General features: G+C 34.9%; 1 protein-coding gene across 12 annotated transcripts in view; it reads right to left on the bottom strand.

Moving 5' to 3' along the window:
* Positions 1-525: 525 nt before the first annotated feature.
* Positions 526-24,263, bottom strand: part of FRYL (FRY like transcription coactivator) — a 161,085-nt gene continuing 137,347 nt past the window's right edge. For 9 of the 12 annotated variants that reach the window (XM_058837376.1, XM_058837366.1, XM_058837368.1 and 6 more), the window contains 9 exons: positions 20,120-20,373; positions 17,973-18,180; positions 15,883-16,032; positions 13,498-13,596; positions 8,908-8,976; positions 5,608-5,625; positions 4,532-4,642; positions 2,983-3,179; positions 526-2,504 (listed from right to left, as the gene is read on the bottom strand). In XM_058837376.1, the coding sequence (XP_058693359.1) occupies positions 2,246-2,504; positions 2,983-3,179; positions 4,532-4,642; positions 5,608-5,625; positions 8,908-8,976; positions 13,498-13,596; positions 15,883-16,032; positions 17,973-18,180; positions 20,120-20,373 (1,365 nt within the window). In that variant the 3' untranslated portion in view covers positions 526-2,245. The remainder of the gene's footprint in view (positions 2,505-2,982; positions 3,180-4,531; positions 4,643-5,607; positions 5,626-8,907; positions 8,977-13,497; positions 13,597-15,882; positions 16,033-17,972; positions 18,181-20,119; positions 20,374-24,263) is intronic. The other 3 variants (XM_058837369.1, XM_058837378.1, XM_058837374.1) reach the window with 1 other exon arrangement.

Raw genomic sequence — 24,263 nt, 5'->3', positions numbered from 1 at the left:
CTTGTTTCTGAACAGCTTTACCATAGCTTTGGATTTGGCACAGACCCTGCACCAGGTAATGCAGGGTGATAGCTCACACAGCAGTTGAGTAATTTTTGAAAAGCGTAATGAAATTAAAGCAATAGTAAAAGACAGCTAACACGATTCTGCTCCAAAGACCAGGTTCCACTAGCCATTATAAATGGAGGAAGATGTGTAACATAAGGAATTACATGTATGAATTTGAGTTTCATGAGAAATCCATTAACAGCTTCAGACAATGCCTAGAAAAATGCTGCTGCGAAGAAAGGACATACAAGGAAAAAAACTACTTCAGAGCATCCCGGCCTCTGCTGTCAGTGTTTAGTCTATTTAGCTAAAGTATTTAAACTCCAGCTTGTAAAAATACACAAAATGAGAGATACAATATCTTTTATTTTTACAAAAAAAAGCTGGTAAAAGATGATGTAAATAAAAGTGTAATGCGCCCCTAAATAAAACTACCTCTCCCCTGTAAATACTAGTTAAATAATTAAGAACACCATCTACAGTACCACAAAACCATCAAAAAATTCAGTTTTATCAGGGACAGGGAAAAAAATACAGTGACTATGAATGTGCCTTGACCAGTTACAGAATTTGTTAGGATAACTACTGTCAGCAGTCCAACAGCGTGCACAGTGCCTTCAAATTAATGCATTTCAGCATAATTACATTTCTAGTGGGGTCTAATTCCCCCAAAAAGGCAGAGCTAAGAATTTCAATTCTACATTCTAAACTCTGGAATTAGAGCCCATTAAAAAATATCACAGTGGGTAAGAGATGTATATAAAAATACTGGGTGTTCCTTTCAAATCATAGGAATTGTGGGACTACATTCTTTTTTTCATTTTTTTTTTCTTGTTCTTTTTTTTTTTTTTTTTTTTTTTTGTTTTGTTTTGTTTTTGTTTTTTTCTACAAAATGCTATTGGTTTCAACAGAATCCAGTTTGGTTTATGCTACAGACTTTAAACTATGAGTATATTGCCTGTTTGCATGTTTTGGTAGTCAGGGGTTTTTTTTGTCTTTTTTTTTCTATAGTCCCAATTCCTTAGGCTTCAGTTGAGTCATGAAGATGCATATACATGCATTCACACTCTTCAAAACCTGCAGGCTACTCAGACTGCAAGTACTGCATGTGACTACCAAGAGGGAATGCCCCCTTCTCCTCATAGCTTTTTACACCTACTGTTTTAACAGTGCATTGCACAAATTTACACAAAAAATACTGGTTTTGCACTATACAGTTTCTAGAATATATACAGAATAAAATAAGTTAACTTCTAATGAGAATTGCTGATGGGCAGCATATATCTTTAATATACATTTTAAAGTCTCTGCAGGCAGCTAGTTTTTGGTTAGTTGTTATCAATATTTGTAACATAAGCACTGGTCAGAGAACTGAGCAGCATTCCAATAAAGTTAACAGATATATTATTTCTTTTAGAAACACTGGGAAATCCCAGTTTAAAATATTATTAAATGTCCTAACATTTACACACTATGAGGATTAGATCTAATAAAATAAAATTTCTTCAAAAATAATCTTGCAGCTCTTTTAAGCATGCTCTGTGACCTTATTTAACAATCATCCATACCTTCAAAAAACAACTGTCACATAGCCATACATTCTAACTCACACACATTATTTCCTTATTACAGACAACAAAAGCAAATAAAACACTGAGAAGTCAATGTTTTTTGCAGTCACACGCCATTTCTACTCATGTTTGACTGCACATTCTTCATGACTATTGCAAAGTGTCTCATTCGGTGTTAGTTGATGGTTTTATCTACTACTGCTGGAAAGCCAGGAAGCCTTGCAGGTCTTCAGCCAAAATAAACCAGCCTCGATTTTAGCCTCATCCCACCTGCGATATTGATCCAACCTGTAGAGGCTGTTGATGCAAACATCATTTATAGTTCTGTTACAACAAAAAATAATGCATATGTATGCATTATATTTTTAAGCCCTTTTCCTTTCATGTAGTTTTTATACACAAATTTAATAAAAAAATACTACTGCCACACAGGCTGCTGTGTAGAAAGAGCAGTCAAGTAGGATGTTCACTTCAATTTTCAGAGTTTTACTCCTGTTGAAAGAGTTTCCTGCTGTGATAAAAGTGTGTTGGTTGTCAGGATTGCTGGAGGTTTGTTTTTTTGTGAAAGGTGCTCAATAATAGTCTGAAGTGTCTTCATCATCACTTCTTTTCTAAATGACAGCTGTTCACAATCCAGTGGTCACAAGCGTTATTCCTGTTTTGATCTTCCCTAGAAGCTGACAGGACTGCACCATGCGGAGAGATTCTCGGATTTCTAGATTAAGTTCCATTAGCTTTGAGCTGGCCTCAGACATATCTTGGTTGGAGCCTACAACTGCAAAGCTGCCAGTTTGGCCAAGTGTCTGATGACGGAAATAGATGTGCAGTAATGTTTGAACTGGGTCATCTTCAGAACTGCCAAAGATGTCGTGGGGCCAAATAGATCTGTAAACACACAGTTTGGATTTAAACATTAAAAAAAAAAAAAAAAAAAAAAAAAAGTGTTCAAATGTTCTTTAAACAGACATTTGAACAGAAGATGGGAAAATGCAAGGGGAAATAACAGGCAATTTGGATTTAAAAATCGAAAGTTTAAATACTTTTATTCTTTAAGCAGATATTTGAACAAAAATCATAGAAAAATGCTAGAGGAATGTTTCTTCCCTTGAATCCCAGTAATTAACAGTATGGTTTCTCAGAGATAAATTCTAAAGAACAAGTATTACTAAAGTTGTTTTTTACTTTTCTTAAATTACTAAAAAATAACCCCAGAATCTGTAATGAAGCAACAGTGTTTGTCCTTTTCAACAAGGACATCCAGCATGAACTGAAAAAATAAAAAAGCATAGTGCCTATCCCTGTTATTAATTTAAAAAGGTCTGTAAAGAAACTCAAGATCTGAAAGCAGTTCTTCATAACTTACCTGAAAGCCTTGACCTGTGCCACAGCTGACACAAACTCCTTGTTTCTCAGGGATTCAATGAGGGAGTGAATAGCTGTTTCTGTGCTAGCTTGGGAAGCCTCTGCAATTTCAATTTCTTCGATACCACTGTCAGACACTGCCTCGGCCTCTTTCAGGCAGCTCTCCAAAAGAGCAAGTTCTTCAGACATGTTTATTACCTAAAACAAGTATAAGTTATATTTTCTAGTTTAAATGTTTTTTCAAGCCAAAGTAATTTTCCAAAGATCAGGTTTTTATTTTTCCTCCTCTGTGCAATAATGAGAAATAGAAAAAGAATACCCAAATATTTATTGCAGTTGCTTAAGTACACAGTTAATTTAATGGCCCAAGCATGCATGTCAATTATTTGGGCTTTCCCTGATGAAGTTTCCATCTTAGTTATTTTTAAATTTATTTAAAAAAAATAAATTTCTTTTCTCCTTATGTCACTTAATAACAAACTGACAAGAAGAATGAAACATTTTAGAAAGGTATGACAGCAATGGTGCCATTACAAGGACATCTTAAATATGTAGGAAAAAATCCGGAAGGCTGGTAACCCAGCACAGTAATAGTAGTGCAGCCAATGTATATAATAATATCTTTGGCTTTAGCTGCAACACATGAGTAAAACACGAGGCCATCTCTCAGAACATGATTCTGCATCTAACTAACTTAGGCAAGAAGTGGGACTGATGTGATACTAGCCTTCTAGAGTGTTCTTCAGACAAACTTTTTTGCAGGCTCTACAAAAATCTGAAAATAAAAGTGAGGAACATGCAGCTTTTTTCTGAAGCTAGTCATAAAACGAAGAGTTTTCCTTGGGATTTTCATGTTCCTCCCTACTATATCAAGCAAGACCAACCCTACTTTTTTTTTCTGCTACCCCTGTTTGTTGCATTCCAGACCCAGGAGAGAACTTACAGAAGACATTATTAATAGCATAATGCACACAACTCAATTAACATCACATATGTACCACATGTGCACAGCTGAAAAACACCTTTTAAAGTTACTACAACTAAAAATCAGGCATAAGAGGTCTAGACTGCACTACTAACTGTGCTTAGGATGGGGACTAAGGTTGCAGAATAATTGAATGGTGGCTGAAGTGACACAGTTAAATGAATCAGCTGGTAGAAAGTTGCGGTGTTTGCTATAGGAAACACCAGGGTGATGGAAAGGGGCTTCATCACAGAGCTCTGCTGAGTGGAGTTGATGTGCCTTGATTGTAGCTTGATTAGAATACACCAGGAGTGCTACTGAAATCCTCATCACTGGACTCCCTACATTCCTTTCTTTTTTAAAAGAGCTTTCAAGCTGTACAAAAATCATCACAGATAATTGAACATCTCAGAAAATTCTTGTAAGCTCTACTTAAATATTTTATTAATTGGCTATAAAACAGCTGGAACCCTCTTCCAGTTTCTAAAAGGATGTCCCACTGATGAAAATGTTTTCAAAATGTGTTTTAAATTGTCTGCTTTTAAAATGTCAACAATTACTAGCTGAATGGCATGGTTTTCATTACCTCTGCTTCTTTTTTGATTGTTTTTACTTGACTGATGAGTTTGCAATAGGCTTGGAACAGAAGCAGTAGCTGGAAATGCAATTTGTATAGCCTCCGACACAACTCCAGTTCCTACAAATGTAAACAACACTATTATATTCAGGAAGTGAAAACCTCTTACTATCTAGTACAAGAGACAATAAATCACAAGTTCTTCAGTATAGTGTGCAAAATCAGAAGTAGTTAATTTGGCTACTAAAGAAAATGCCAAAAATATTTAGAAGCTGATATACAGTAAGCTAATGAAAAGCAGGTGAAAGCTTCGTTCAGTTCTAGATTTACAAGCAGCCTCTCACAGAGACTTGAAGTTCACTTTTTAATAAGATACATTTCCAAGAAGGGGAGTGGAGTGGGATTTGAAGTGATTAAAAAGACATTTTGAAATGTCTGGAACATTTCAAGATTTCATGTCTTAAACACTAGAGTTTTATAGATCACTTACTTTTATTGTTGATATTTTACAATTTTAAATTCAAGATCTAATATCCAAAAAAAGCAGTTGTAGTCTGTAAGTATAGGATCTTTCATAACCATTAATATTTATATTATAAGAACAGTATATAACCTGGCCCTTAGTTTAGACTGCCTGACAGAGTAGGAGGGGAGTAATTCTATTCCTGGAGGCAAGAATAATGTTTTCTTTATAAAAGGCAGCTCTTATTCTGCTTTAGAAAATAACACATGATATATTCTTAACAAAATGAAATAGCTGTATTAACTTACACACTGTCTTGCTTCCATTTTTATGTCTCTAAAACACTAGTGAGAAGTGCAGACAGTGTTAATACTGCTTCACATATGGACATAAAAGCTAGTGCTAATGGAATAATCTTTATAACATTTTACTAACTACTGGATCCTATTATCTACAAAGGACCAACAGTCTAATGGGTTAGATGATGCAAGATTGAAGCACACAGCATTTCTGTAATAGTCTAGGACAAGACATCATTATTTCACAAATGGACAAGACAGATGGAGACCAGTTTGGTGACTGGCATGGTTAAGTATTTGATAAATCAAGAACTGTCACTTACTGCTAGAATTTCCATTTGCTAAGCAAGAAGATGAGCAGGTCACAAAAATACAAAGAAAGAAAAAAGAGCAAGAATTAGTGTAGGAAATAATTTTAATTAGGGTAAAAGATGTCCCAGGTAAAATGGAAGAAGAAATACAAGTAACATGCTCCAAATATATCCTGAATGTAAAAAAAATTAACAGGCTAAATTTGACGTAAAATTACTTGCTGCTCTAACTAAAGATAAAAATTATTTGCTTTGTTGTCCCACAGCATGAATAACACTCTTACAACCCTGTCTGGTCTTTATAAATTGTGTAGTCTGAAAGGTGCACAAATTTAAGGTAATCAAAATCAAAGACACTTAGATTTGAACATCTATACAAAGCTTCTCACTTGTTCTGTGTCACAATAGTTTAAGCAAAAATAATTCATTTTAAAATTAGAAAGGCAAGGTTAATTTGGATTCTGAATCAGTTTAAAAGTTCTTGGGTTTGCTAAACTCAATTCTCAACACCTCCAAGAGATTCCTGTAATGTTACTGCACTTGGTTTTCACAAGACATTTCAGAAAAATGTTTGGCAAAGAGGGATAAGGAGAGAAGCAGTCAGAAAATATATGTCAGACTAGGGATGTGAACTTCACCACTCCTGTGCTTTGTACAGCACTGAGCATATTGATGGCACTTAGGGATGCACAGTGGTTATAGCAAGCCGAATAAAAGAAATATAGAATACCCTGAGCTGGAAGGGACCCACAAGGATCACTGAAGTCCAGCTCTTGGCTCTGCACAGGACAACTCCTTTGGAATCACACCATGTGCCTGAAGGCAAAACACCCAAAGATGCAGCGGATGTCTGACTCCCAACAGAAAGAAACAGCTGAGTTTACTAAGCACAGTTGTACATGATGTAAGCTATATACTATGTGCTTCCCAGGTTATAAACATTAAATTTTTGTTACACTGCATGTTTTTGTTCTGCACTCTGTGCTATTATATACTCAGCACAATTACTATATTTCTAATGCACAGAACACTGAGGACAAAAGATCATGAACTGCAGAAGTTAACATGACTTCAATGACTCACTTTAATGAAGCACAGAGAATCAGATTCTGAAAAATGGCAGGGTTGACTATTTAGTAATTCTAGTCATTAAGTTCCAGTGTTTTTAAAGGCAAGTCTCATTATTACTGTAAGCCATAATTAATCCCTTCCCCCCAAAACACACCTTAATAGCTACCTTTTTAAAATTCAGGAGAGGTTTTCCTTTAAAAACGGCTTTTTACTGCTTCAGTGTCTTTGACATATGTGCTTACTTAAGAAATAATCTGATTTTTGTACCTGCCTGTCCTGTAGAAACAGTCTAGCCAGAGTCCAGATGCATTCTTTCAGGCTTACATGCACTGAGAGCAAGAACTGAATAATTACATTTACTTGCGAGTCTGCTGGCAATGCAAAAGCCAGAACAGAATTAATCTCGCTATTCCTTAGCTGTATGGACCACAGTGCTAAAAATTAGTAAGAAAATCTTATTTGTGTAAGTAAATGAAACATATCTGTTTTCCTGAGCAAGACAACACTTACACATTTTTAGCATTAACTGGCTGGCTGCTTAGACTTAGCAGCCCCACTCTGTATTTACAAGGACTTCTGAAGAATTACCAACATACTGCCATTGCAGGCTAGGATTAAAAACCAAAATCAAAACAAGTCCCCACAACTAATAATTGGTGTAATTGGTCTCAAACTCCTTTTCAGAGGCTATCTTCAAACCCTGCAGAAGCAGGGAAGAATAGGTCCAACTGCCTTGGTAGGGAATCATGGATTCTGTCTGTACAAACTATTTGAAAGCCTGCATGTTGCTTCTCTTCCATTTCTTAGTTTCCCCAGGTACACAGTTGGAACAGTAACATTTACCTTCATGGTAAGAATGGTTCTGTTCTAACAAGTAAATGTTAGAATAATTTATTGGAGTATGTAAACAAAATTTTAAGTATGGACTGAAATACATAAGTGCTGCTTTTTAATTAAATTATATACAGCATTTACTGTATGGTAATAGTAAATGTTAACTATTTCTAAAGATATACCAGTCAGTATACAAATACGTATACTTAGTATAAAATACACTAAAGTATGTGTTCATAGGCAAGATAAAAGTCCTTGCAAATAGTAGCAAATTATCTTACTGGTTTTGTATTACCTAAGCTTATTCACTTGACTTTTTTTAAATGTGCAACTTCAATGCAGTATAAAAATGAACATTATATTACCACATTTCACTACTCTAAAAATAAACATTTTGTGTTTAAATTAAAAAGCCCCAAACATACGTGTGTATATAGATGAAGAACAGCAAAAGAAAACTGTGTAACAGAAGAAATAGTCCATAGATACAGTAAACATTTCTGTTGCTGAAGACTACATCTTCAGCAGCAGAAACATGACCAAGTGCATCAGTGAATAGTTCAGCTGAGTAAAAGAAATAAAATTCCTCCTTTCTCAGTTTGGATTTGAGATTTTTGTCAAACTGTCATTGTGAAAAGTTAAATTAATTTGCTACCTGCAGTTCTTTCTTCCATCTTTCACTGTCCTTACCACAGTACTTCAGATGGCAGACTCCTTGTACCTACTAATGTCAGGTTTTGCATTTGCTGGTTTTGCTGTATCAGTATTATGCAGCTATTATATTTTAGAAAAAACCCAGTCCTAGTCCATTTCAGGAAAAGCTATCACTTATTATAGCAATTAGTAATATTAAACATGGATGAGTGCCATGCAAATACATACAAAATATTCAACTAATATTAATGGTTACTTAACCTATTGTTATATAATATTTTGACAGAAGTGTTTAATGAGCTTTTTGCTATACTGCTACTTTGCTCCCTGTTACTTCTTGCCCAAATATTGGCTCCAGAAAGGTCTTATGTAGTTCTATAGTACTAAATATATTAAATTCAATAGAAATTTTTGAGTAGACAATGTATCTGAGCACATAACCAGAACTTTAATCTTTTTTTCCTTCTAGAAACAGCAGCAGAAAAGCAGACTTGCTGGTACACGGATGGTATCTATTCTGCTTATCTACTCAGTGTTATTAAGTCTAGAATCCAAGACAGATTGCCAGCTTTTATTAAGAAGACCCATTTTTATTGCCACTTCATGAGACTCTGAGTTTCCAAAAGATAGGATGATAACTGAAATGAAAAGCTTTTCATACATTTTTAATCTCTCTACAAATATTAGAATTTCTGTACAATAAAGATGATTTTTAATCTCATATCCTGAGACTCACAAATGACATACACCTACCTGGGCATCTCTGTTAGTCCCATGAATACCATCATCAGTACCAAATGTCCTTTTGCAGTCTTCTAGCCACTGCAAAATAAATATGAACAAGATTGAACATCTTCTGAAACAGCAAACTGAAGACTGTGCTGAAAAGCCACTTTGTCTTGTACATTTTCAGATGATGTAAAAAATTGTGGTATGAAATCAATTGTTTACCAATATTGTTTGCAGTGATGATACCCACTCTGCTATATCACTTTGTAGCTTTTATTTCCTGTAGCCTTCATTATCCAGATGGAGACAGTACACTTCAGCATAAATACTAACCCATGTTTGAATTGATACTGTTACAGGAAAATGAATGACAGAGTGGAAGCACAAACATCCCACTCTTCACTTTCTGCACAAGCTTTACACCAATGTGATTTATCAGCCTTCAAAATACAGCACTAGTTCACATCAGAGAATGAGCCTGTTAAATTTCTTGGGACTGCTCGAGAAACAGAAGGAAATAGAGCTCTCCTGTGTAAGTAGATGAAAGTGCTGGTTTACAGGATGGAATGAAAAAACCCAAATTCCCCAGTGGGAGTTTAGCATCACCTCCAGTTCATACAAGCCAAGGAGATGAAGTATTCTTGCATTACACAATGCAAACATGCAGTTTCCCCTTAGGGCTGCATTTAACTCCAGTGCCTGGAACAAACAACAAGTTTATTAATTTCAGTGGGCAGTCTCTTTTTCTACCTTTAACCAACTACGCAAAATTCTCAAAAAAAACCTCCATGTGTGCTGGCATTCACATGAATATCTGTGTTACTATAAAGCATTTACAGAATCAAGTATGTTTTTTTTGGACAATGCAACCTGATCACCCCATTGATACAGGGCCCAGCAAATTTTTCTGTACAGTGCAAATGACTGCAAACATGGGTATTACTGAAATGGGAATGCGTCGTGTGGAGATAAAGTGCATAATATGATCTGAAATGAAGAACAGGATCTATACATCCAAGGAAGAATAATTTAGCATACTGCATGTGTTTGGTATCTTGAATCTCAGAGGGAATCTTGGTGACCTTTTTCTAACCTTTGTCTGATGCAAGAAAAAGAAAAATGTGATTTCCCATCTGCTCAATTTAATAAAGGTTACTTAGTGAATTAACTAGGTCTGTGTGCTCATCAAGAGGAGAAATGGAATTCTCTGAACATCGCAGTGTCAGTTTCAATTAGTGACATGGATACCAACATCCACAGCAAATCTCATTTTTCATTTTATCAGACAGCCTCCATCAGGAACAATGGAATAGGTTTGCACTGCAACAAACAGCATCACCAATTGGGAACCTAATATTTCTTTTCACACACCACCCTTTTAAGATTTTTTATAAATCTTAGAACCAGTCTGAATAAAGGGTGTGCCCAGAATGCTATGTGTATAAGCTTGAATTTTCTATTACATTTATCTGATCCAGTATCTTTGTCTCTAATACACACATGAAGTCTAAGCAGTCTCCTTGCAAGAAAATAGAACAATAGTTCCAAGAAGGTAGCAAAATTAATTTAAGAATTTTTACAGAATATATGTTCAACATGGTAGAAAGATCTATTCTTTTTCTTTGGGAATAGTGTGACAGAATAACCTTCTTTATGTGTTTGCTTTGTATCAATTAATATTTTCTCCATGTATCTCCTACAAATGTTGATGAAGTGTAACACAGGGAAGTCTGGGATTGGTCATGGTCATAGCACAGGCTGGTTTGGCTGATTAAACCCTACACAGACATGCTAAACAGCCTGCCTATACTACAGGTATCCTTCTGTCTTATCTTGGTGCATAGGTAAGAGTTTCAAGCAGCTGCAGCCCAAGCCTTTTAATTTTTCAATTTGATTCATGTGAATGCCTGTACACTACACAGCACTGAGAGTGACAAACATCTATTAGGACAAAGTTTAAACAACAATTTTTCATTAAAGAAATAAACATACAGATCCTTCCAGAGGTTGATTCTAAAAGGACATTAGATTAACAAGCAAATTACATTTATTTACATATCTGTTAATTTTTATGTACTGTATCCTACAATAACCAAACCACTTAATTTGGTCAATTTTCTGTGTGTTTCTATGAAAAAAGCAAGGGTCTGCATTAAGTTGATTAAGCATTTTGCCTTAATACTTTCAGATTTAATAGGATTCATAGCACAGCTGTGTGTAACAACAGAAATTCAGATTTTACTTAAGGAAGTCTTGTTTAATCATTCCCTATACTCTGTTTAAGAGGACAGACTGAAAAAACAATAAAACACATATAAGATAGCTTAGAAGATTCTTAGTTTACATTTAATATCAAGTACACCTTAGAAAAAGAGGGCCAACAGCTAAAGAAATACTTCTAAAATGTTTTAGGAAAGTAAATTATTTACGATAGTCACTACTAAATTAACATGCTGAATAACCGCTTATATAACACACTAAATTATCTAAATGACATGCTTATAAATGATGAAATAAAAATTAAACCCTGACAAAATGCTCTCAGTTGTTTCAGAACAATTCCTTTAGCCCTGTGAACTTTCTTCCTGCTCCAGTCACTCACTCATCTGCGGCAGAAGACAGGCTGACCACAGAAACATGTTACTGGATTCTCTTTTTGACAGAAAAAACAACTCCTTCACTATGATATAATGACAGAGGCCATCAAACTGATACTTGTATTTGTATACCTAGTGAAGTAAAATACAAAGAAGTTCTTAATATCCAGAAAGGATTTATGTCAATATGAAATGTGGCAGTACAAAATTTGATAATGCCTTTAGTGAATTCATGGCCATCTGAAAGGGATGTAATTTTAATTTGTTATACTTTGACAAATCCACAAAACAATACCATTGGTTATTGCTGTGATAAACTAGGCTAAATGAGCAGTTGATGTAAAATTTCTCCATGTTTGGATAGTCATAATTCTAATTACACACACAGACACACACACACACATCCCTTTTTACCCTGTCACAAATCTTCCTGTCTGACCATGGGGCAAATCAGTTACACCCTCTGTGTCTCAGGGCTGCTCTCTAAAAGGAGGAATGAAATACATTATGCTCTCATAGGAGTGCTGATAGCATTATGCATTGGAGATTGCCAGACATTAAATATTACATCGAGTAAAATAATCTTAATCATTAGATGAGCACTTTGTTTCTCATTAAGCCTACATGGCAAAATGTAGCTCATTATATTAGATCAAATAAATTGTTATTACCACAGAGCAGGACAAACAAATGCAGAAACTCTTCAGCAGAAATGCTGGCCTGGATCCCGCCAAGAGTTTATCTACATTAATAGTGATACGTGGCATACTTAAACATTGGTTTCAAGGAAACAACATTTCTTTTGAGATCTTATCCACAAAAAAGTGCATGTCTGGTCTGTTCAACAGATGAGCTGTCAGCAACCTTTGCAAGGCAAAAGCCATAATTTCCTAATAAACTCAGCATGATCAAGAAACATGGAGCCACTTGTGCTGCAAGATACAGCTCTGCCAAGGCATCATGGCTTGAATTCTAGTTCTGTTTTGTGTTACTCAAACTTGCCTATACTGCCACTGTCATGGCCTCACAGGCTGCTGAGATCACTAAAATTCAGCATGTTCTATTTTCCTAGGAATCATCATCTCTACAAAAGAAACAAAAACATATATTCTCTCTCTCCCTCTATTTGAAAAACTGATTGTAGATCCATGTTTTCTTTTGGCTCTTGAAATACAAATCTTACCTGTTTCAGTTTTCCGAAGTTAGTATCTTACTTTCTGAACTTCACACACAGGTTCACAAAACCAAATATAGAGACCCTTGCTACAGAAATTTTAAACTTCTAAACTGAATTTCTTTGGAAAAAGGATATAACCACTAACATATACTTTGACAATGAATTTGCTTTATTCTAAACAACACATAAACATCATCCTCAATGAGATCCAGCTGTAAAATGAGCCCTAAATTTACATGTCTCTATGTGACACAGCTGTATAATCCCCATCACTGTCAGTGGAGATTCAGTCACCAAGAAGTCTAAAGAATTATTCAGCTAAAAAATACAGATATTAGGATAAATACATTGCTTTCTTAATTCCTTTTAATATATTGACCTGATCCTTGAATATTGTGGGTGTTAATGCACTTGGAATTCCATAATGATAGTTATCTGTAAATGTCTTGATCTGGAGATTAATCTCTAGTCTAACAAAATAAGCAGAACATAAATTTCAAAAACCCATTATTTATTTTCATGTCAGAAATACTTGAATATTTTTTAAAGCAGACTTTTAAATTAGGAATGTACTTTTCCCACTGTTAGTCGATTTGTGCAGTATTATGTGTTAAAAATCAATTTCAGAAATATGTGCAACAAAAATGAATTACACATAAGAAAAAACCCTCAGGTTAAGATAATACACATAGAATAGTGGTAAGGAAATAAACAGGATTTTATTTCAGAAGTGTTTACCCACAGTTTACGTTTAGATGCCTGTGATGAGAAATAAGGACCTGCAACATTTTCTTGATGAGTAGGTTCTAATATTTTTATTTTGAGATAGAAGAGACTCACCTGTTCTGCTGCCTCTCTTTTGACATTATAGGTATCCAAGTGTTCTTGGAGTTCTAGAACACTGAACTTCAATGTTTCTAGCAGGCCACAAGATAGTAGCTGGAAGATAAAAGCAATCAAACTCTAACATCTGACTATAATCCAATATAGTCCATTATATTATATAATCCATTCAGTCTAATATCTAAAGTACATAATACTGAATCCCACATTCACATATGGAAAAACAAACTAGAATTCATTAGGCACGTCATCTGTGACACCTTTGAGTAGGTGAATTAGCGCATGTAGCCCTACCATTTAAATCAGTGAACAACAGTTTTGATTCCAAAATAAGAAGAGTAGTACTTAGTTAATACGTGAAAGAGATATTTCAATGTAATTTTTAGATCTTTCATTATGAAGAATAGTATTTGATACACACACACCACTAGTGTAAATTGAACAGCCTGTAGAAGGAGGGAAAGGATTGCTGGATTGCTCCTGTAGCAACCTCAGGAGTATCCACTGAGGGTTACTTGCCCTTCTCCATATACAAACTATACCATCAGCAAAGGCTTCTGCAGTCTGTAAGAAACAGGACTTTGTCAAAGCAGGAGCCACTGGATATTTGAAGAATTTTCTACTGTTAATGACTGCCTCCTGTAACATGGTTTCAGAATCTCCTTTTCTTTCTTCCACACTGTTTCTCCCTGTAGTTTTATTTTCACTTATGTTTTTTTATTAGTCCTTCTCCTGACACTTCCTGTAATAAACATCTCTAACATGATGCTTCCTCCCTCCCACTGGTCAGTCCTTGCACACATTAAGAGCTCTGTACTCCATCAGTGAGAATTAATCTGACAAGCAGGTTAATTTGATTTTAAGTATTTGGAGGGGAAGATTTATTTTAAGTATTTGTCCATGTAACAACACTAATGTGTGTATGTCTATGTACATATGCAAGCATTTGTGTGCTATATTTATTTATATCCTTTTTATAGTTGTGTTTATATGGATTTGCTTTTTTTTTTTTTAAATACATGGTGTTTTAGTTAGGTACTAGTGTAACTTTTCTTGTGGCTTCTTATCTTACAGAAATTTAGTTTTTTGGTAAATTTCTCCTGCTTCTAAAGTGGCATAAGTAAAAACAAAAAACATACAGGTGTTTCTCTTGAAATGCACTATCTGTATCATGCTTTTTTTGTTCTCATATTCTGAAGTGAGAGCTGAAGAAAGAGTTGTCCCTTAGTACCAAGGGAGAAAAAAGCAGGTCAGGCAAAGTGTCTCACACTGGGCATCAAGGCCAAAGATCCATCTACCTCAGCCCTGCAGCTGACAATGTCTAATGGCAGTTGTTTAAATAAGAGCAAGCAGCTGATCCACCTGCTCCAGAGTGCTTTCTTAGCCTCTGTCAACACGTTGTTCTGCATATTTAAAGGATCTGTTCAGGGCTACTTCCATGAATTTCTTTAGTGGCTTTTTGAAAACATGAACAGACACTAAAAAAAGTGACAGCATTTCACATTTTGATTATGTATCACATGAAGGACCTTGATTCTGTATGTTTTGAAAGTCACTGCTAGCTTAATTTGATCACCCTTAACATCAATTAAGACAAAAATAAAATAATTTCTATCATTTATCCATGACAAGACATCTGTGGACAGATGTATTTTCTAAAGGGCTAAAAATCCTAGCCTACATACTCATATCTTACATGTACATATTTCATCATCCTTGTGATCTTTTTTTAATATATTCCAGTACTACTGCCTTTGATCTGAGAGCAGGGGATCAAAACTGCCCCCAAAATGCAGGATTACTGGGAATATGTACATTAACTCAATGATATTTCCTGTTTTGCTGTCTCCTTTCTTGATAATTCTAGCACAGGTGTTTTTTTGACTGCTGCTGAACACTGAGCAATATGACTTCTTGGATTAGTATCTATTATAATCAGGTTTTCAACTTGCATGACAACAAATAATTCAAAGTCTTCTCGTATATTTGTAGCGAGAATGTTCTTTTCATGCATCACTGAATATATACATAAAACAATATAAAAAGGCAAAGTTGCTTCTAGCTAAGTAGTCTTCCTTCTTAACTGTGCAGAGAACATAGAATAAATATGAACAAGCAGGGAAGGTAAAGAGTAGTAAGGGAATTAAAATGATCTCTACTATCACTAAGTTTTCACTGTTACAACTGGAGCCTATTTTTTGAGAACATGCATTTCTCACTGGTGGTTTCCAGTGTTTATGATACATAGTGGCCACTTAAGATTTTAATTTGCTTGTGATTTCAAAGAGTTTCTTTTATTCCACATAGTAAAACATCATTTTATATGTTACATGAAATGTTTAGGCAGACAGATACCCCAACGTGCAAGTTTGAGATTCTTACCGTTTCTGCATCCACAAAAACTGTCGGACATTCTGAACATAACATCATCACTTCCAGAGAACTTTTAAACTTTGTTCCAATGCGCTGTAGACTTTCACCAAGAAAGTTGACTGAATCATTTGTTATAGATACAAACTTTCTCTGAATGGTCTAGAAGTCAAATCAGAAAAACCTTTATCTTATATTGCGTTTTACTACTCTTCTGGCTTTTCAGGTAAGAATTTCAGAGCAAATTTCCATCCCAACAAATTTCCATCACATTATATTTTTTCATTAAATGATAAACTAATATGTAATTTTCTCCAAATATTTATGTAAAATTAGCTCTAGAAAATGCAATAAATCAATAATACCAGCCAGTATCTATAGAGACAATTTCTCCTTCCACATCTAGTCCTCTAGCCTCAGTATAGGTGGATGAATATTTGCCCTTCTGCAGTACAGATAGCTCAATTTTATTTTCACATATTTGTGTTACAGAAAATTACAGAGTTTTATGAGCCAGTATGTGACCTGCATCTGTGTCCAAAACTGCCACCTGCAGGGTTTTCACCTCCTTCAAAAATCAGTCCTGAGTTTATCATGTTTGATTCTGCAGACAGCTTAGCCTAATGCACTCTGCTATGTACTATTTCATTAATCATGGAAATTACATGTAGAATAAAACTATATAAAGATTATACAGACATCTGCAAAGTTAAACACAGGAAGAAGGAGCCAGAAGGCAAAATGGAAAGGTCCAGTCAAATAAGGCCTCCCAATTATCATTTGATCATTTTAGCCCCTTTCTCTACCCAGTAACAACTCCTCAGGAACAGTTTTTGCCATGCTTTGCACCCTGGCTTGCTATTGTGCAGAGTGTCCAACTTTCCAGCTGTTAAGCCAAGTTTCATCCTTCTTCCTAGCTCCCTTTTTAATGAAAACAAGAGAATATGAGCTCTCATTTTACAACTTTCAGGAAATGAATGAGTGAAAACCAACTGCAGCAAAGCTTTGGTATAATACCAAGAAACCCTGATATCTAGATGAAGCAAAAAGACAAAAATCTACAACCTGTAACAGAAATTTCATGGCACTGTGGCCATGAAATTAGTTCAACATAAAATGGAAAATGGGTATAGATGTGCAAGCAAATTATTCCATGAGAAAGGTAGAGTATGATAAATTCATACTCAAATTCATCTAAGTTATTGCCCATACACATGAGACAAAATATGTGCTAGTGTGGGTCTTTCACTGAGAAATTTATAATGTTATGCCGAACAGCAAGCAAAATTAATATTAGAGATACAAGAAAAGGCTGGAGCCATAAGGTCTTGTCCTGAATATTCTCTTAGCTCATTTGGGACATTGCCTGTACATAAAATGAATTAATTATACTTATTCTACCCCATAAGAATTTGCAAAGAAGCATTACTTTTAAAATGTAAAAAACTCATCCCTTATATCTAGGGAGGAGGAAGCCAGAAACATTAAGCCATAGGCATTTTGTGCTGGATAGCATATCTATGAGGTAAATATAGTTAAAGAGAGGCATTTGAAACATCCAGCTCCAGTGGATCTCCTGGTGTTTCAATTACTTTTCCACAGAAAGAAACCTTTTTCTCAGAAGACAGATGCAAGATAAATTCATTAATGTTTGTCATGCTGTGATCCCATAATAATGACTCCCACAAAAACAAATACAAAAAAACCACACAACCAAAAAAAACCAAAAAAAACCCCCCAAAAAACAGGAGAAAGATATTAATACTGTAACCACAGAACCTGGGTGGTGTTCAGAAAGAAGGGACACAACATGAACTAAGAGATTGCAAGAACTGGTTTTTTTTGAGCTTTTCTCAATTTTTGTTTATTTTCTGAGCAGGTTCATTCCTAGGCAATGAATACAGCACATATCCTATGGAAAAATAGAGAATGACAGTGTAACATTACTTTAGCAGTGTGTTTTTCTGGTCTGCTTTTGATTTGCTTTCTAAAGCTTCTTGCTACCATAATCTTGTGGCTTTTGCAGTTTCAAGGGGAAGAATAGTTTCAGAAGTAGGAAAAAAGGATTTCAGTGAACAATCACACACAGAGAATCCACTGACCTGAAACAATCTTGAGAAGACATGAAATGTATAGACAGCACAGGATCCATCTGTATCTGACAGCATTTGATTGACGTGGCAGCGCCACGCCTGCTCTTCATCATCATACGCCACTGGCTGGAAAGCTGCCAGTATGGCAGAAAGAAATGGAGAAGGAGGAGGGGAAGTTTGCACTTCTGGGAAACCATCTTGTTCTTCTTCATCTTGACTACAAACAATAAATAATAGAAATTACCTCCTCAACAAACCTTTTAGGAAAAAAACACCTTCATTTTGGCAAAAAGGAAAAAAATAAGAATTTTTGATTCAGAATTGCATTTTGTAAAATAAATACCAGATCAACTAAGATCTATCTAACTATGTAGCAAAGAAAAGAGTAAACAAGCAAAAACTTTTGCTACTGCACCATATTAAAATTGCTTATACTCTCCAAAATTTACACATCAGTTCTACACCAAACTACAGACAAAGAAGGTTATATATAAGTATATACAGCACTATATATGGACACCACTTAGAAACAGACATTTTTTCTCGCCCCCAATAACTGAAGTAACAGCTCATTCTTCAAATTTTTATTGATCTGAACAGATGGTCCACCAATATCTCTAACAAGTTTTAGCCTTCCTTAAGGGAAGCACATGAGCTCATTCAGCAACATAACAGTGCTTTATAACTTACTTAAGGAACATAAGCAGAGATAGATCAAAACACTGATTTTTATGAGCAATCAGTTTAACAGGCCTTTGTTCACAGAACAGTCTGCTGACATAGTTTCCATTAGGCACCAAATACCCAATAAAAAATATCTATAAATTAATCAATGCTACTACTTCCAATCATTAAAATTATGATAAACTTAAAATACTCTGTATTACAAGGGATGATATATTTTGACATTTCTTCTTGTATAATTTATGTAGGCAGCACAAATATGTATTGGAGGATTCCAAGCATACAGATAGTTTATTAAAATAATCTTTTAAATCACATACAGTTTTTCTTCGTGACAACTGCTTCATCCACAGCAGCACCAAGTACATCTTAAACAAGACTTAAACATGTCTTAAACAAGAAGTATAGGTGCTAGTTTTAGATACTTTCATATTAGGTATACCTAGATATTTCCTAACCAGAGTACCAACCTATCACCTCTATCTCTCTTTAGACTAGATTTATGGGGCTTTTCATTTGCATGCTTAGTGTAAATAAAATAAAACCTTGAGGGATTGTTCAGTTGCAAATGAGGAACTGCTCTTAAACTGGTACCAGCCTTGAATTCTCACAAGGCATAGTACAGTAGGTCATGGATGGGATCACAAGAGTCAAGTTTCTCTGTCTCTCCCAATAAAACCTTCTCAACCAACTTCTTTTATATCTCCTGTTGTGTTCTTTTCTGAAAAAGCCTCCTTAAGAGAACTCTCTGAAAGAATAATGTCAAGTCTAGGTTCCTATATATACCAAGTCTCTCTATTATTCAATCTAAACTTCTGAACAAATTTTAAATACGAAGAAGCCTATGAACAATTCAGTTATTTTTTGTTTGTTTTGGTTTGTGGGTTTGTTTGTTTGGAGTTTGTTGTTTGTTTTCCTTCCTTCCTAGACTGTTACTTCTAGGGGACTTCCACGGAACATTTTAAAATGTCTTAGAAATATACAGGAGATTTATGAACCTTAATAATGGAAATAACCCTTGAGCAAATTCAAAGATAAACTGACCTGACTTCTATAGGAGCTTTGATGAAAAAAAAAAAAATTTACTTTTTTCCCTGATTTTGTTCATGTCTTTGGATGCTAGCATAAGTCAGAGCAGTTCAAGAGTTTTTTCTCTGTTATACTGTTTTCAGCTGATTTTTCACATTTCTGTCTTACTGATGGTGAAGAAAAGTGCTAATCTCTTTTATTGAAGAATTCTTATATTTTCCTGCACAACTGTTTTCCTTGTACCAGAAACAACTGCTGAAAAAAGTTTTGAGTTAGTTTCTGTAACAGGCAAAACTGATCAACCATTATTTCAGGTATGCAAACCATTGTTTTATATCTTTGTATTATGGGATTAATGGAAATCTCCATACCATAGAAAAGCCTGTTTGATAATGCACTGACAACATGTAATTTCTGTTACTTATAACTGGTATTAATCTTACCTAGACAAAGCAGAGAAGTCAGCTTCTTCTTCTTCACATCTCTCATCTAGCTCTTTCAAAGCAAGAGTGACATCCTCTTCACAGACAGATTCAGAATAGCTTTCAGGAGCTGCTGCCTCTACCAGTTCTGGGGTCTCGTCCAACTCCAGAGATTCGTGACAGACCAGACAGTCTTGCTGCTCATGTAGTAGGTACGACCCAGTGTCTTCACTAGCAGTGCTAACCTGTTCATCCCTTACTGCTGAACTGCCTTCCTGTGAATCACACATCCTTTTATTAGTATTACTGTCAGGACCTACGTGATTCTTATCAGTTTTTATAATGGTCAAGTAACAGTTATAAAAGATTATTTACAAATATTTATTTTAACTATTCAGGTCTTTGGTTTGTTCACAGTTTTACCTGGGCAAAAACAGGCAACCTATTTGTAATGTTTAAAACTTTGGGTAAACATTAATATCTTAGAATGTGACTTCAGAGCAAATACAATTTCTCAAATACATTTAATTAAATCTGTTAGAGAATACTGATAGAAAAATATGCAAACAGCCTCAAACTTAGTGAGATCAAACAAACCCAAGACTTTCATATTTTACTTTTCTAGGTAAAATGACTGCCTCACGCTTGCCTTTGGAGTCTATAGCAACTACTAGAATATTTCTTGTCCTTTCCACTCTCCATTTTAACAAATTTCTAAAGCATAACTACTTAGTCACAGTGTAATAGATAAACAGGAAAAGGGACATTACACTGTTTTTATTACTTTGCCATTATTACTAATATGGGCATCTTTAAGGGTTTTACCCTTAATCTCTGAAGGCTTTCATTAACAGGCAATTACAGAGAGAGGATAATTAAACTCAGGTAGGTAATATTAGAATGTCCCTTTCTCCCTTCCTCCATTAGCATTATTATATTCATTAACATCACTATGTTGAACAGACAAATTAAGATTCAGTTACTTTATGATGAATTAATATAAAACCTTTATATTGGATTTCTCTGTGGAATAAAAATAACACTTGCTATTTCCTAAAGGCACAAATTATCACACATTTTCATTCTTAGTATGCTGGTCTTCCTCTACTGGCATATCCAAAACTGGTCAAGGAACCTTTAGACAGCCTCTAAGCATATACATAATTTCATGGTTTTCATCAGTTGAAACAGATCCTCTGACAGATTAAATAACTGAAAAATCAGAAAAGACAATTCAGCTTTAAGCTGAACCACATAATTTTCTTTCATGGTGCTCCTTACCAAATGTCACTTTGACTATGGTACTCCTCAATGTGACACTGCTGCCATTTGGTACAGCTAGTGACTTCACTTCTTATACCTCTTTTGTTAAAGTAAAATATGATTTTTTTTTTTTCACAGAACAGTCATTTTGTCCTACCAAGCAGCTGAGGCACATGGGAATGCAGGACACTTTTACAAAACCTCAACAAAATAATTTGGATTGAACCAACAGTCCATTTCTGCTAGAGATGTTAACATAGGATACAGAGTTGCACTAATCATGACTGGTAAATGTACATATGAGAGATACACTTTTTGAAAATATGCTTATTATTAATTAATAAATTTACTGTCGTTTGAGTCTTCATAGTGCCATGACTCCTGATTTCATTTTCAGTCATTGGACAATAGTACCAGTATGAATATTCCATAAGTATCTTAAAAAGGTGATTAATATACTTATATGGTTACCAATGCCACAGAACCTTAGGAAAATTACTTCTAGTAAACCAGTCCCTCACAAATCTACAATGCAAGTGAGTAAAACAGAGAATCATTTTACACAGAAACTTTCACGTAAACTTTCCTAAGCTTGTAAAACTTATTTTTAAACAAAATTATTCTTCTCAGATAGACAGTAAGTTCTGAACTGGAATGTGAAATATCTTTTTTGCATTTTCAGGGAATCGGCTAAATACATTTAAGTAAACTATTAGTGTAAATACAGGATCCCTATGAGACAAACAATGAACTCAACTCATCTAACCACCACACTCTTGTTTATGAATAATGGCTTCAATTTTTCCCATACTGTCTAGATAAACTTTGCTAAGTACTTATTTATATTAAAAACATTTTGATAACTGACAGTAGGCATACAATGAAATGCTTTTGCTTAAGGAGTTTTATATATAAAGGACAGGAGCACAGGAAAAAACAACTGCCCTATGCTACAAGTTGTACAGTATAAGCATTCAGAACAAAATCAGTTTTACTGGCTTCATAAATATTTCAAGATGAGTCAATAGTGTGCACATTTTCAAGCTCATTCTGGTAAGAGGCATAATAAAGCCAGCTTACTTTTTGAGCAGTGAAATCCAACCAGATAGCTAAGTCTTGCAGAGTCATAACTTTGAGTGTTTGAATTGTGCTTGAAGATACCTATGTGCTTGTCCAAATCTCATATTCTAACAAGCACAAAATAAACCTGGAACACATCATATCTAGTGAATGGATTTGTATGCACTTGCAGTATTTTTTTTGTATGCCGCAATTTGTTCTGAACGCTGCCTAGTCATGGAATTATTTTACAGCTCAATTTAAATGTTTTCAATATTTTTAAATTAAATGGTGTTTTCTGTGTGAATATTTCCACCTGTATTATAGCAGTATAGTGATTTTATAAAGGGAGTTACAGAAGAACAATGAATTCTAAGGGCAGTCTCAAAAAATGCTATGAAAATGTGAAAAATAGTTACAGCTGAGGATGCACCACGAGCCAAGAATGGAGAAGACTAAAGTTTTATTGTGGTGAATTGCGTTCTATAGAATTCCAGCTTATATACTGCTTCTTGCTTCTGTAATCTTAACACAAGGCATCTATCCTATGTGCAAAATGTTCACATGGATTAAGTGTTCTTCCTCAAACAAAAATTCTATTGGATCAAAAATGCATGTTGTAGATGAGTGCAAGAAGTGACAACAATTTGTTTGACAATCTAAGGTGTTCTACAACAGCTCAGACAATTTGTCAACAGCAGTGTAATGAAACACTTTTTTAAAAGAGCATATAGATAATCATAATGGGAAAATATGAAAAATATGAAAAAATGTGGGGGAAAGCACTTTATGAACATCACACTTTTAAAAAGTGAGGATTTGATCACAGGAAATCAGCCATTCTCCCTTTATTGTACTCTTTTGTTCTTAGAGTTTTCTTCATTAAATATTAGCTACGTCTGTGGTCTGCCTGTTAGTAAGAGCAATTTTTCTAGTAGCAAACAGGTAAACTATAGCCTTTAGAAACTTGAACTAGCCCAGTCACTTGAACTAGTCAGCAGATTGTTTAAACCAGGTTGGCTGAAGACTCATTCTTAAGTGTCAACAGTGCACTCACTGCTTAGTCAAATGCACATAGGAATGGCTTAATTTTCTGGAATGCTCAATAAAACTGCATGTATAGTTAAAGATGGAATGAGCTGACATTATCCAAATAAAATAAGATTGCTAATAGCATAAATAATTTTAAATGAAGAAATAAAAAGTCCACCTAAACCAGAAAAATGGTAGCATATGAGAGTTTGTTTTAAATTAGGGGTGTCTTTTTAAATTTTAAACTATTCAAACTATTCAAATGTTTGAAAACACAATAAACTGAAGTACTCACAGATTTGCAGGCGGCCATTAGCTTGAAATCTGTCTCAGTCCACATGGGCCTTTCCAAAAAAGTATACCACTAGCATCTGTAGTCCTTTCTAAAGGATTATTTAATGGAACCAACTGCTAACACAGCTGGCCTGAGGTTTTATTCCCTTATAGCACCAATCACAACCCAAAGCAAAAAACAAAAAGGGGGAGACAGGGGGAGGGAAATAAAAAGGTATTTGAAAGAAAATGTCGCTCAAGAAGGATTTCAACCATATCAAGTAAAAGCATTTTGAATATTAGCCTGTTTCATTCTGCACCATGAAATGATCACGATCAGCCCTTCAAGAATATTTTTAACCTGTGGTAAGTTCCCTCAGTCCATCCATGTAGTCTCCATACTGAGGGAACATTTTGTAAGAACACACCAACAGGTTAGAAATATTAAAAGCAAAACTAATCATTGGAACAGATGAAAATTCAGTTGAAAAGAAAGCCAAAGTTGCTACTAAAACTAGAAGGAGCCCAAATCAGCCAT

The sequence above is a fragment of the Poecile atricapillus genome, chromosome 4 (assembly GCF_030490865.1).
Source record: "Poecile atricapillus isolate bPoeAtr1 chromosome 4, bPoeAtr1.hap1, whole genome shotgun sequence".
Taxonomy (NCBI): Eukaryota; Metazoa; Chordata; class Aves; order Passeriformes; family Paridae; genus Poecile; species Poecile atricapillus.
This window is presented reverse-complemented; position numbering and strand designations above follow the sequence as displayed.